The following is a 15,371-nucleotide window of genomic DNA, read 5'->3' as shown; positions in this document are numbered from 1 at the left end:
TACAACAAGGCAAGCACAGCAGTATTCCATTTGAATTAATGGGGCCAAAGACCACTTTAGACATTGAGAAGCCCAAGGCTGCACTGCAATCTGCTCCTGAAAATCTCCTGTGAACAAATAGTTTTGAGAACAGTGCTAATTTATGTGCCATGAAACTGAAGCAGAACTTTCTAGTGTAGTCACTGTGGTGCACATATTACAGGCTTGTCATAGAAGTGGGAGGAACTATAATATTCTAGTGCCCTTCTGAGTAGAGAATGACACGGTGGTGGTTACCCGCGGTTAGCCGCGTTTAGCTGTGGGTAACCCGCCAAAACGGTGACCAAAAAAAATGGTCACCGCAAGTTCAGGGACAAGGCAATTCACCGCCCCATGGTGAACGAGCGGCAGCCCACTCTCTCACGCTGGCCGGCTGACCATGCATCTCCCTCCCTCCCTTCATTTCCCTTACCTTTTCTTGTTAAAATGTGCATTTTCTATAAGGCTAGGAACTGTATTACAGCCGGAACCTTTAAGTCAAGTCGCGTTTGCACACTGGAAAAAGTCTCCTCTGACGCAACTTCCTGTTTCCGGTTGCATCGGAGGAGACTTTTCTAGCCGGCAACCCGACGCGACTTCAAGGCTCCAGCTGTAATACAGCTCCTAGCCTTATAGAAAATGTGCATTTTAACAAGGAAAAGAAGGGAGGGAGGGAAATGCACGGCTGGCCGGTGGGAGGGAGCTGCTGGACTGTGTGAAGCGTGCTGGGGGTGGGGGGATGGAGAGGAGAAGACGGGGATGGAGCCGGGGCGGTGAAGGGGACGGCAGGGGCGGTGACGGGGACATAATTTTTTCCCATGTCATTCTCTACTTCTGAGTCACACTTATGGTCTTTTTTTTGTCAAAATTACCTCCTCTCATACTTAGGGCTATATTTGTGAAGACAAAAAAAAAAAAAAAAAGGACATGACCCTCACCACACCCTGCCCCGGTCCCACCCACATCCTAACTCCTCCCAGTCACTGCATTGAATCTTCGTGCAGACCAGCAGCGACAACAAGGAAAACCTGCTGCCGAAGGCCTGCCCTGGAAGGTGCCTCTGTAAGTCCTGGCTAAATGGGAACAGAAGTTGCTGCAGAGAGGTGGCTTCTGGGGCAGGCTAGCAGCAGCAGGCTTCCTTCCTTGCCGCTGCCAGACTGCCTAAAGATTCAATCCAGCGGCTGGAGAAGAGGTAGGGGGGGATTAGAACCAACAAAACCTGGACAAACTCCCCCCTTTAAAAAAAAACCCATCTGGACACCTGGACAGCCCTCTAAAAAGAGGACATGTTTTCCTGGCCATCTGGTAACCCTACTCCTACTGCAGTTTGAAAACCCCTAACAGAAGTTAGATAAAGAATGTATTCTTTCTAGTTAAGAACTATTTAGTATTTTTGCTATGGAATAGGCTTTCCACAGGAGCTTCATTTAAATTGGGGGGTCACCTAAAGGCAAATTTGTTTTTGAAGGGTTAGATTGTAAAGCTGTAGGAATGCTGGGAGGAAGTAACAGTAGAAAGTTGTTCTGTAGCTGATTTTTGATTGGATCATATTTAAATTTTATATTTTGACATTTATGTTGTGTAGCAGCTGCTACAATGTTTACATTAGATATTGTGAACTGCCTTGGGTTCAATTTTTGCTTTCACCAGCAGACAGCAAATTGCCACATTATTACAACGGAGGGAGTTTGGGGATATGTTGTTAAACATCCTCAGATGTGATGGCTTTGGCAATTTGTTCGGTTTTGGTGATGGCTAGATTTGGAAATTATAGCACCACATCTAGACTGCACAGGGCACAAAAAAGAAGGGATGCAAAAATGGCTCTTAGCCAATCGTCTCCTTACAGATGTGGCAAAGTGAGTGGAACATGGGAGGGGGGGGGGGGTAGGAACCACCAGCAGACCAATCACACAGAGCACAAACGACTGCCTTGCTATGGCAAAAGAAAGCAAGTGCCTATTTTTACTGAAGCACCCATCTCCTTTTCACACTGCAGGCCAGTGTAGCTTGGTACTATCCTGGGACTTGCTTTAAAAACCTCTGAATGTTGCATTTATAGCTTAAGGAAAGATGACTCTTCTTGTAATAGGAGACTAGGGTTCTAGCCTCACATACTGTCTAGATAGGCTACTGCTTTGGAATGGAAAAAAGAAACCAAAATGTGAAACTCCTGTTTGAAATACAATTTATCGAGATGCATACATTTTCTTTAAAATCTAAATACTTAATCACAAAATCTAGGGTCCATAGATAGAAATGTAATCACAGTAAGCCTATTACAGACCAAAGATGTTAACACCGCCTGCAAAATGTTCAGCTTACTAGGTATACAGCACTGTATTGTTTAACCTTATCTAGTAAAATTATCTTAGACTGGCTATTGGCTCCTTATCATATACATGAATCTGCAAGGTTTGACTTGATTTGCTCAAGGTCCAGCCCAGACAAGAGGCACAGGCAAAATGTGCAAAAAATATTTCTAACAATCTGACATTTATCCCAGTCGCCATATACTCCATAATCTTAAAGACAAAATACAAGTAAAATATCAGTGATTTGCAATGGGCTGAAATAGTATCCATATTTACAGTACATCACAGAAACTGGAATTAAAATGTCCAGGTCAGGACATGTGAAATTCCAGTAGTATTTTAGAAAAAGGAACTGCTAATGTAGCCCTTTTTCTAAACTACATGAAGACATGCACATGACAAGAGCAATCATTTTATATGTCAGCATCAGAGGCAACTCAGCAACGTACACATGTAAATGTCAGACTTCCGTATACATGTTGGGATTTCAGAATCCAGATATGTTAAGTGCCAACACTTAGAAATATGTGTCTGCCATTCAGAAAACATCTAAATGCTTCCAAATTAAGCAGAAAGGCCGCAACCATTTGACATCAAAGCTGCCCAACACAAGCAGTTTTACAAAACAGATATGTACTCAGGAGCAGCTGTAAATCCAGACACTGATCTTTGATCACAGCCATACATTTCCCTTCTGAATTGGGGAATACACATGTACTTTTTGGTCCTCAATGCCCCATTGCTATATATAAACAAAGTTGTGATTTATATTTGTACATCTCAGCTTTCTTAAAATTGGGTTTCTCGCATTTATTCAGGGTACATAAACAGTGAATAAAAGATTCTAAAAATAAGTGCCTTAATTCACAGCTACAGCACATAATATGCTAACACAATATTACATTTACAAACCACTATAAAAATTGTTCAGAAATTTACATGTATTTTCCTAACTATTTGGTTTTGAAAAGACCACATGAAGCAGTATTCATAGAGGCACACGGTTTTAAAACGTAGTGTTTCAGAAGCTATATGTAGGTACTGTACAGTAACTCATGCTTATTCATCAACACCACTGTTGTCAACAAATCAGAATCTAATATTCTATTCCAGGGGTAGGGAACTCCAATCCTTGAGAGCCGTAGTCCAGTCGGGTTTTCAGGATTTCCCCAATGAATGTGCATGCAAATAGATCTCATGCATATTCATTGGGGAAATCCTGAACACCTGACTGGACTACAGCTCTAGAGGACCGGAGTTCCCTACCCCTGCTCTATTCTAAGCTTCTTTAACAGCCATGATTATTTTCATACACATTTAGAACTTTCATTAAATCCTACTGGATGCATATGTAAAGCTAGCTTTCTTTCACTTCATTTTTTGAGCTGCAGGAATTTCAATGAAATACATCATGCAATTCAGCTACTTTGATCCATGTGCCTTTGCCTAATATTCCCATCTCTTTGTTCCTGGTACCAGTCAGCTGGTACCTTTTTGGATCCAAAATCTCTGGGAGTCTTAATATATTTATCTCTGGCCTGAAAAGAGAAAGGAAAATGTTTGAGTTACACTCAACCTTCCAATAAAAAACTTACAAGGGACATTAAAAACAAAGCTTGGGCCAAAATCTTGGACAAATCACTGAGCTATAATCTCGAGGAGACCTGAAATGGGCCAAAAGCAAGGTTAAATGAGAGTAACCTCTAACAAGCAGCGTATTTATTTGCTTGTTATAGTTATCAATCATAATCGACCCACTTTATCATGCTTAACACCACTGTTCCGTTTTCCACCTACAGTCCTGACAGTGAGGGGTGCTGTTTCAATATCACATTTTCAACAGTGAAGGACAGGCAAGCTCTCTGCAAGATTCCAGAGAACCTGTCTGTCCCTAGTGATTGAAAACGCAATGATGAAGCACCATTCTGGCAGCAATGCAGTTGGAGGACACCCATTCAGCTCACAGGAACAGTGCTCAACACCAGATTCTAGATATTTATAGATACTCACTCTGTGTGTGAGAGTTACCATATTATTGCGGCTTTAACTTCAGATGCCTCAACATGCTAGGGAAAATCAGTTTTATTAAGATTTAGGCTGCCAGAGCTTTGGCGCACAATCTTAGTTGCCAGTCTCCAACCCAAGAGAGAAGTTTTCTGCTATCCTACCTTCTGATCTTCTGGAACCAACTGGTCTATTGCCAAGATCTCTCTGACATGCTCTGCTCACAGAAAATTACACTTGGATTTAGCTCATGCCTTTCTCAATAGCTCAAGGCAAGTTACATTCAGGTACAGTAAGTGTTTTCTTCTCTCCAAAAGGCTTAAAATTTAAGTATGTACCTGAAGCAATGGAAGATCACATGACTTTTCTCAAGATCACAAGAACAGCAGTGGGATTTGAACCTAGTTTCCAGCCCACTACTCTAAGCATTGGGCTACTCCTCCAATGACCCGGTGCTCACTCTTGGTGGTTCAGTTAATGACTGGCATGTCTGCCACTATACTTTCCTGCTATGTATGTGGCCCTTAGAATAGTCCTATAAATGAAGTTTTCACTACTTTGTTCACTTGGAGTTCATAGATAAGTAGTTATCCTATCTCAATAACCCAAAATCCAGGCAGATAGAACAAATACATAGTTGTCGGAATTGATACAAAAAAATCTGGTAGTCCAAGGAGCTCATTTTTGAAAAACATTCAAAAAATGGCACAATGCCACAGATGAATTTTCACAAAAATATCCAAATTGCTATTTTTGAAACTTTTTAAAAGATGTTTTTCTCCACAGTTTGTCTATAAATCTCAAGAGGGTTTTGGGTGACATGTTTGGGGTGGGACTAGGTCAGGCTTAGATTCTGACATTTTTCTACGGCTGAACAGATGACTACTAGAGGGATAAAAGCATGCCCCTTCCCACCCGACTAAGGGTTATATTCACTAAGCAAACCGATCGGTTTGCGACCACTTAACTATCAAATTTTCCTCTGGCCTGATTCACTTACCTCTCCTGCGATCCGCTTGGAATCCTTGCATGCAAATGAGGTGAAACGCAAACAAATTGGATAGCGACCAGATTCACTACACCAAATTTCCAATCCGACTGGGCTGGCCGATCACCTGAAGAAGCGACTTCTGGGGACCAGTCGAAAACGTCATTCCAACTGGAAGCCCTGCTCTCTGCCCTGCAATCTCTCCTGCCTGCTCGCCCCAAATGCTGCCCTGCTATCTCTGCTGCTCGCCCTCATGCCGCCCTGCTCTGCCTCGATCTTCCCCTGCATCGCTGTTCTCCTGCCCTTCGCCGAAGCTTTCCTGCCCTTCCCCGCCCAGCGAGCCCGTGGATCTAAACCAGGTCTAAGCGCTCAGAAGGTATTTAAAGTGAACAGATAACCACTACAGGGACAAAGTACAGACCTCCACACACTCCCCTGTGATCACTGACCCTCCCACACCACCATAAAAATCTGAATAGAAAAATGTACATACCTGCCTCCAGAACATCAGCACCTGGCATAGGAAAGCCTAGTAGAGCTGCACAGAGGTGGTTTAAGTAGTCTGGGGGGGGGGGGTGATCTAGTGATCCATAGAGGGGAGGACCCAGGCCCATACGATACTCTAACCATTGCATTCATGGTGGAATGCCCTAAAACCCTACTTTACTGCCATATAGGTGGCACCTGCAGTCATAAGGGCTATTGAAGTGGTAGACAGGTGGGTATAGTAGGTTTGGGGGGGGCTCATCATGACCTGCAAGGGAGTTGTGGTGAAATGTTTATGTGGCACCCTTTTTGTGGAGTTCACAGCTGTGCCCTGTAAGGTGCCCCACTACTCTGTTGCCATGTCTAGGTGGCCAGACCATCACTTTGCTGACCCCTCACACGTCTAAAATATCTTTTTCTAGGTGTTTAGAACTTGGACAAATTTGGGGATGAGAATGCAGTATAAAGATAGACTTGGCAGACTGGACAATCAAATAGCTGGATGTATAATTAGACAATTATCGGAAAAAAAATATTTTGGACATATTTTTTGAGAATGGACTTTAGACACCGCTGACTTTGGACGACTAGCACCCTAGGCCCAAAATAGACTTTAAGACTTTTTTTTTTTTTTAATTATGCCGCTCCATGTGTTTTATATTCAGGTACTCAAGCATTTTTCCCTATCTGTTCTGGTGGGCTCACACTCTATCTAATGTACCTAGAGCAATGGCGGATTAAGTGACTTGCCCAGGATTTGAACTAGAGACTGACACAGAAATAAAATTTGTCCCCATCCCCATGGGAAACCATCTGTCATTCATTAAAGGAGAGAGGGAAGAATCAGAGTATAATTGGGTACAGCCACTGACCCTCAAACCTTGCATTGAAGAATGCTGGTGTAGAAGGACTGAGGTTGAGATACACTAAAGTAGGGGTGCCCAAAAGGTCGATTGCGATTGACCAGTAGATCATGAAGGCAATGCGAGTCAATTGCGTTGCCTTCGCGTTCTACTTGCTTCCCGACTCAGAAGCGCCGAGCCGACCAACTTCCCCCACCCGACGTCAATTCTGATGTCGGACAGGAAATTCTGGGCCAGCCAACTGCTGCCTGGATGGCCCGGAACTTCCTCTCAGACTTCAGAAATGACGTCAGGGAGATGAAATCTGGTCGGCCCGATGCTTCTGTGTGGGGAAGCAGGGAGAGCTTGGGGCGGCGGTGGTTTGAAGGCCTGTTCCCCGATGATGTTTTCTTTTCATGCAAAATTCCCCCCCCCAGGAGATGATTTTTCTCGCGAGCCGAGTTAAGCCGTCTCAGGGAAAGGAAATGAGCTCGACGGCACCTTAGAGCGACCCAGTATCGACACGTCTTCCTACCGTTACTCGCAGCGTGTCCAAGTCGTAAACAGAAAGGCTTTTGCGATGATCTATTCGGCCTACAAGAGAAGGATGGGGGGAGAACAAGAGCCATACGGACCCGAAGCATTCTGGCAGTCCTCATGCGCCCGGCAGCTCCTCTCACTACATGCATGGTGCGGTGCCAAAAGTCAGTCAACCTCCCTCCCCTCCCCCATCCTACCTTCTCTCAAGGATTCCCAGGCCAGCCCTGGAGCTTTCCCCTCTGCCACGGGCCACCCCTTCAGAAGTAGGAAGTTGCGTCAAGGGGGGGGGGACTGGGGGGCAGGAAGTGGCAGAGAGCGCAAGCTCTGGGGGGGTCGGTTGCAAGCGCCCTCGAAGATGGCGGTGCAGAGGATGGAAGCAGGAGGAAGGACAGATAGAGAACCGATCGAACGCCTGTTCGCACACTTGGAGATGTTGATAACATCGGTCTGGCTTTAGCTTCATTGATGTCCCAGGGGGATCCATCCTTGGTGATACCTGCAGAAAACTCCCGTCCCGTGCAGCAGTTTGCGACAGGTAGTGTTTGTGGCTCCGAGGGGGAGGAAGGGAGGTGGTGGTTTGGAGGCCTGTTCCCTGATGGCAGTGGCTTGGAGCAGGCAGGGAGACAGAAAGAAAGGGGGCAAGGAGAGAGAAAGACAGACAGACAGACAGAAAGAGGGGCAGGGAGACAAAGAAAGAAAAAAAGAAGGGAGAGGGGCAGGGAGAGAGAAGAAAAAGTTGGCGGAGGGAATGAGGTCTGGAAACATATAGCAGGCTGAAAGAAGGGAAGAAATATTGGATGCACAGTCAGAAGAATAAAGTGCAACCAGAGACAACAAAGGTAGGAAAAATGATTTTATTTTCAATTTAGTGCTGTCTATATTTTGCACTATGGTCTCCTTTTACTAAACCGCAATAGCGGTTTTTAGCACAGGTAGCCTATGAGCATCAAGAGCAGCGCAGGGCATTCAGTGCAGATCCCTATGCTAAAAAACGCTATTGCAGTTTAGTAAAAAGGGAGGGGGTATATTTGTCTATTTTTGTATAGTTGTTACTGAGGTGACATTGCATAAAGTCATCTGCCTTGACCTATGAAAACCTGCGGAATATAAATGATAATTTGTTTGCGTACAGTGTGCTTTTTAAAATTTTATTGTTGGTGGATCATTTTGACTTGGTCATCTTAAAAGTAGCTCGCAAGCCCAAAAAGTGTGTGCACCCCTGCACTAAAGAATGACAGGATGGTTTCTCAGTTATCCGTGGGGACGGGAACAAATTCTGTCCCCATGTCATTCTCTAATTTGAACCCACAACCTCAGGGTGCTGAGGCTGTAGCTCTGACCACTGCGTCACACTCTCCACATATCAGGCTCTGACAGCTGTGAATATAATGGCCATTCCTCTTACAGCAGCAAATAAGTCCCTGGCCTAGCTTTGTGGTCCATATAGTGAACTGCAGGTAGCGGGCGCAGCTCATTTTCCACTTTAACTGGTACATTTGTGGCGGAAAGTACGAGTGCCCCAAAACACAGAAAATAACTACTGAACCCACATATAGGTACACCTTCAGGCATAAAGACTTTTGTAGTGGTGTACAGTTGGATACTGTACATTTTGCATTATTCGTGGAGGGCTCACCATATAAATTAAATAAGTTATGATGTGATGTTTAGCTGTGGCCTTTTAGGTGAAGTTCACTGGGATGCCATGCTGCTCTTCTGGGGCATCCCAATGGCTTGTTTCTGTGCATTTTTCCCTTAGATGCTTTTTGTTTGAAAATGGCTCTTAAAGAAAGCCATAGCGAGCACAAAAATGTCTAAAATAGGGCAATTTGTGAACAAAAAAAATAGATGTTTTCTGATTTGAAAATGGCCATATTTGGCACCAGAGTTTTGGATGTTAACAGCAAGTGACATCAGAGAGAGGATGAAGCTGACTTGAGCAACAGGTAAGAGATGCTGCTTGCAGCCAGCAAAGATTCGAAGAGGTTTGAGGGGGTGTGGCATGGGAAGGGGGAAGAGGAAAGGTGCTGGCGCCCCTACCAAAAGGTGGCACCTAGGGCAGTCCATCCCACTTATTACACTAGGGACACTCACCCAAACATCAGTTAAACCAAATTATAAAAAGGACCATACATTAGTGATTTACCTACCTCTCCTATCTTATAAATTAAGTGCTCTACAAATTCATGGATAGCATCAGAGTCAGTTTTATGTTTGCACTTATAATTGGAGGCTTCCAAAGCAGCTGGGCAAGCACTAGGGAGGGCAGTGCAGATACAGACTTTCTTCATGTATTCCACATCAGATTCTTCACTTCCTGGACAATGAAAGGAAGAGTGCCCATACTGAATTAAATAAACCATTTGTCAAGAGTGCCTGGCAGAAATCTTCACACCCTTGTACATGTTTCACAATCTGCTATCTAAAAAAATACAATGCAAAATGAATTAAGGGTGTGGTTTCCCTGATGTACACAAATTACTCTACTTTCAGTGTGACAGAGCAATTACATAAATAAGCAAAAAGGATTGCATAAATCTTCACACACAGTCACAGCAAACCCACATTTGCTCCATTTCTGCAAACGTCTTTAATAAGGCCTATAATAAGGTTAATTAAAGCCCACCTTTGCCCAATCATACTAGATGAACTGATTTAATATTACTAGATAATCATTTTTTTTCTCTTAAGTTAATATACAGAAATAAAACAAAAAAAAAATAACCAAAAGAAATAAGGTAATACCTTTTTTAATTAACTAACTCAATGCATTTTATGATGAGCTTTCAAACTATTGGGAAGACACATACAGTCACTTTTTTCGGATCGCTAAAAGCAATTGCTTTTTTTTTGTGCATCATGAAACGTACCAGTCACTCGGCTAGGTTACATGGCATTTCAATATTAATGACCTTATTTGCTTGGCCGAATCGGAGAATGAAGCGATCATGCAGAAAACCATGAGAAGAGCCATTTTCTGCATTAGGTTGGCAAATCCGATCATCGCTAAGCACTCAAAACTGGTTAAGCGATGATCATTAGATGATCGCCGAGTTTAGTGCATCTGGGCCAGAGTATGATAGCCAAAGGTAAGAATTCATAAAAACATAAGAATAGCCTTACTGGGTCAGTGAAAGTGGATAAAGCCCTGAAGAAACGGTTGTATACCGTGAAATGTTGACTATTATATTGTATCACTGATACCTACATAATATGAAAGGCTGCTAGTGATCTCAGTCCTGCTAGAGTAGTGGCAGTAGCACATTCTCTCCAGAAGTTTTTTGGCCGATGAAGTGGGTGGAGGAGGTTTGAGCTGCTATGCTCTGCCATGATAATACCTGAGGCCTTTTCTTCCGTTGAGATAGGGCTCTTGAGTTTGTAAGTGGAGTATATCTATCTTTTCATTCTTATAAATTCATAAAAAGCAACACAGGAATCACAATTAACATGTATTTATATTGAAGTTATACAAAGATGACCACAGATAGAAGCGAGTAGCTTTTCAAGATTTGTGTTTGTATTGTAAGTCACATTCATGAATCAGGCCCCAGATGTAGTCTCCCATCATGTTCTCATTATATTTTCCCTGGTAGTGGCATTCGAAGTCCAGTATATCCTGATGTAAGTGTTCACCTTGCTCCTCTGACTATGTTCCCATGTTCTCCTTGAATATCTCAATATGAGCATCAAAATTTACTAAATATCTAAAATATATTTTAAATATCTAAAATTTACTTTATTTTATTACTTTTTGCTTTTAAAATCCCCTTACTCCCTAATGTTTTTTCCTTAAATGTATTTCTCAATATAATAGATGTAACTTTAACCCCCCTTCCCTCCCAATTGTTGTTGGTCATGTTGGAGTTCTATTGTTTATATATACTGTATGTATTTTAACTTAATTTTTATTATTATGTACATCGCTTTGTATAAAGATATAGCGATTCATCAAATATTTAATAAACCTTGAAAATAATGGACTTTAAGAGACATCCTACAGCCCATTTTACTGTAATTCTTCACCAGATTCTCAACCAACTCCACATAATTTTCTGTCTTGTGATTGCCCAGGAAGCCCCGAATCACTGTAACTAAGCTGTTTCAAGCTGCTTTCTCCTTCCTAGTTAGCTGGAAGATGTCTTGAAGGTACTTGAAGGCTGCCGACTCATTATCTAGAGCTCTGACAAATTGTTTCATTAAGCCCAATTTGATGTGCCGTGGTGGCATCACCTTCTGGGGATCCCCCAGTGGTTCCCATTTGACATTGTTTCTCCCCACAGAGAACTCAGTCTGCTGTGGCCAGTGCCATCTTTGTATCCCTGCTGTCCCAAAGGCAGAGATATGAGGGAAACGGTAAAACTGCCTTGGAGACCAATTAGGAATGCCACAATTTTGAAGTCTCTGATGACCTCCCAGCCTAGTAAGATGCTGTAATCCTCGTTGAGGTGGACTGAGTGAGCAGTGGAAGAGATGGGCACTTGTTCCTGTTATGGAACAGCATGGCTTTGATGCACTCTTTGGGTTATAGGCCGTTCCAATTGCCTCAAAAAGACTGGTCACACTGTGGGAGAAGCAGAACCCATCTTGAAGGGTAAAGATGGTAGAAAGCTTGGTGACACTTCCTCTGATCTGTGACTTGCACACTTTCATCCCAAGTTTCACTGTTTGAGCCTAGATGTCAAAAGGGCTTGGAATCAATCTGGAATGGTTTGCAAAAAAGGTAAGTTTCAAATCAGTGTTCTGGTCACAAAAGCAGAGTTTCAGGGGAATGATAGCCATTTTCTATACTTTTGTGTCATAGGCAATTAAGAAAGAACACTTATTATCCAAGAACAAGAAAAAAAAATTGTTACATAGTGTTATTTTTCAAGTAGTGGGTCCAAAGCTGGGTTTTTAAGCAGCCATTTTGGGCTGGATGACATGAGATAGGGTTTACATGCATACTTTATAATATAAAATATTTGCACATATTTACATTTGCTCCTGAGCATGCAGAAATGTCTATGACTTTTCTTTAGTTGAGATTTTAAAGACACATTAGGTACCTATGTTTCTAAACAGGTCTAAAACAGGTACCTTCTTGCCCTCATGACCTAGGCCACCTGTTATAAAATTGTTGTTAGGTGCCATCGACTCGCTTTCGAGCCCTAGCAACTTCTTAAGTAGATTGCCGGGCCTTTTTTCTGCGCAGTATAAATTCGATGTCGTCATTGTCGCATTAAATGTGACCCTCCACATCCAACACTGCCCATCTGCTGCTGCCCAGATGGGTGGTACATAGTTAGTCTGACATCTCTGCTGAAATCTATCCACCTCGGGAGGCCCTGTTGGTAACGAAACTACCGATGACATAGCTTTCAGCTTCTCAGATGCGCGCAAGCCCCAGTGGCACGACGACAAGCCCATATACCATGACTAGAGGTTATAAGATTACCTTATATAGATGTAGATAGTAATACCTTGCTTATGGATTTTACTAATATACAGAACAGACTACAAGCCTATAAAAATGCATTACTAGAGCAGTTCTGGTCAGTCAAAATTTGATTTTAGCTACCTATCACCATTTGGAACTTGGTTATTATATTTGACTTTCAGTATAATGTTTGAGGGTTCTATATTTACAACAGTAGTTCCTAATGGCTACTCTTAAACTAGGTTGCTGACATTTCTGGAAAGGACTACATCCTGGTAGTTTTAATGGTTGCCCAAGAAAAGATTTTACATTATAAAAAAGATGCGGTTTGATCCAAAGGATACAGAGTAATACAGTGATAACACTTTTAGAAGGATACAAACCTATGAAAGCAATCTGTTTCCAGGACCGAAAATTTATTTCCTTCATCCACTCCTCTATTAATAATTTAGCAGACTTTATTTCACTTTTCCTGGGGAGTAACCGTATCTATTGGATGACAAAGAGAAAAAAAAATAACCTCAATATTTCAATGACTTGGCTCTACTATGTTTATTGATCAGGTAGGAAGGTAGGAGAAAGGGATCTGAGTGTGCGTGTGTGGAGGAGGGGGAAGGTACATCTTGGTCCTGCCATACATTCTTTTGGATTGGGAAGATAGGCAGAAGAAAAAGAAAAGAGTGCCGACTGGCTGTTATTCTCATAGTAGACCAACCTAATACCTTTTTTGACTCACTAAGGTTAAACAAGTAGAGAAAGAGTGCAGAGCATAGCTTATGGAATTCTTTCCAACCCTTCTGCACGAGTGTGCATGGGTGTGATGGGGAGATTGGTGAGGAAGTGTGAGCACATGCAAAGTTGTATGTTAGTATGTGCGTCTGATCAGGAGAGAGAAAAGGGGAAGGCAGTTTGAAGCGTACAGTTCCTTAATCACTATATTACAGTGAATCAATGTGATACAATTGCTTCTCCCATAGAAATGTATTAAGGCATTTTTATAGGTACTATAGTTCTCTTTTTTGAAAGGGGTTCATTATTCTTCAGCCCCCTCCACCACTTTCTATGGCACCAACTTCCTCTACCTCCTCTCTTCCTGTGACTAGAGGTGCTTCCCTGTCCGCTGTTCCCACTCTAGGATAGATGCATAAAACATGGTCGTTAAGACTGTGCGAGTCGCTGTGGGCTGATTTTTTGGCCGATTTCCAAACAACGATCCACACTCGAAAGGCTTCCCATGCAAATGGGTTGAGTCAGATGTCTGCCCTAATCCCAACCCACCAGTCATTGAAAAACCAACTCAACACATGCACAGAGAATCCTGAACAGCTGAGCTGCAGGAGAAGCGCCAAAGCAGACTTCTGCTGCTCAGCTGCTCGAGGCAGGAAGCCTTTTTATTTTTTAATGGGTACAGATGCTGTACGTGTTACACACACAATATCTGTCCCCATTTTTTTTTTTTTAATGTGAGAGTGTCCCCACCCCGATGACCCCCCAGAACCAAAATATATTTCTCCTGTTTCTTACTATCCCTGCCTCTCCCCCACCCACCACAGGGTCAGAATTTGTCCTTCCTTCTCTCCTGTTATCCCTGCTCTCCCAGGGCAGCATCTCTCCCTCTCCCTCCCTGAGGCCTTACATCCCATGGTCAAGCATCTCTCTCCCTTCCCACCCTCCTTTTTAATCTGGGTCACTCTTCCCTCACCACATCCCCAGTACAGCATCTCTTCTCCTCTCTCTCTTTCTTGTGGATCCAGTCCCTACCACTGTGCAGTCTGGCTCCAATCTCTGTTTATTTCTCCCCCTACCCCCAGCATGAGTCCCGGCATCTCCTTTCATCCGCAGACCTCCCAAAGGAGCAGCAGCTGGCCAACAGAGACAGTGCGATAAACAGGTTGCCTGCAGCTGGCCCTACCAGGGCCTTTCCTTTCCTGAATCTGCTTACTAGAAGTGACATCACAGGAGGCAGACACAACCAAGGAAAGGCTATGAACAGACTGATTGCAGCCTATCCCACCAGGGCCATCTCTCTGCCACGTCAGTGACATCATTGACGACGCAAGAGGGAAGCCCTGGCAGGACAGGCTGCAATCAGCCTGTTCACAGTGCTGCCTCTTCAAGGCTAGCCACCACTGCTGCTGCTTTGGGAAGCCCAGAGGTAAGTCAGGTCTCCCGGTGGGAGGGTCAGTGGGGTGATGCTGCACAGGGGGAGGATGGGAGGGATGGAAAGCTGCTACATATGGGGGGAAAGGAAGAATTACTGAGGTGGAGAGGAATGGAAAGATGGAAAGGTGTGAGGGAGACATGCATGGAAGAGAGGGAGAAATGTTGGACATAGGGTGGAGGGCATGGAGAGATGGTGCATGGGGAGAAAAGAAGTGTTGCATATGATAATGGAGGGGAGGAAGGGAAAAATGCTGCATGGAGAAGAAGAAAGAAGACTTTGGGAAAGAAACATGTGTTGAATATGGCAATGGAAGGTAAAAAAAAAATAAATTATTTTCTATTTTGCGATTACAATATGTCAGATTTGAAATATGTATCCTGCCAGAGCTGGTGTTAAGACAGCGAGCATGAACTAGGTAGGACCTGAAAGAAAGAGGAAGTCTTTTTGTTTGCTTTGTTTACACCACAGTGTCGGCGTGGGGTTGGAGAGGGCAAAGGGGGATAGGGTGAGTGAAAAAGCTACAAAATAAATCTGTCAGGACATTTGAAAAAACGTCCGATTGGGCAAGAAAAGTCAATTGAATCGAACAGAAAAAAAA

General features: G+C 43.3%; 1 protein-coding gene across 1 annotated transcript in view; it reads right to left on the bottom strand.

Moving 5' to 3' along the window:
- Positions 1–2,189: 2,189 nt before the first annotated feature.
- CMAS (cytidine monophosphate N-acetylneuraminic acid synthetase) overlaps positions 2,190–15,371 on the bottom strand; it is a 99,726-nt gene continuing 86,544 nt past the window's right edge. Inside the window, exons 7-9 of the mRNA XM_033952198.1 lie at positions 12,993–13,098; positions 9,344–9,510; positions 2,190–3,871 (exon numbers count right to left, since the gene is read on the bottom strand). Of these exons, the coding sequence (XP_033808089.1) occupies positions 3,752–3,871; positions 9,344–9,510; positions 12,993–13,098 (393 nt within the window). The 3' untranslated portion in view covers positions 2,190–3,751. The remainder of the gene's footprint in view (positions 3,872–9,343; positions 9,511–12,992; positions 13,099–15,371) is intronic.

Source organism: Geotrypetes seraphini, chromosome 7 (genome assembly GCF_902459505.1).
Source record: "Geotrypetes seraphini chromosome 7, aGeoSer1.1, whole genome shotgun sequence".
Taxonomy (NCBI): Eukaryota; Metazoa; Chordata; class Amphibia; order Gymnophiona; family Dermophiidae; genus Geotrypetes; species Geotrypetes seraphini.
This window is presented reverse-complemented; position numbering and strand designations above follow the sequence as displayed.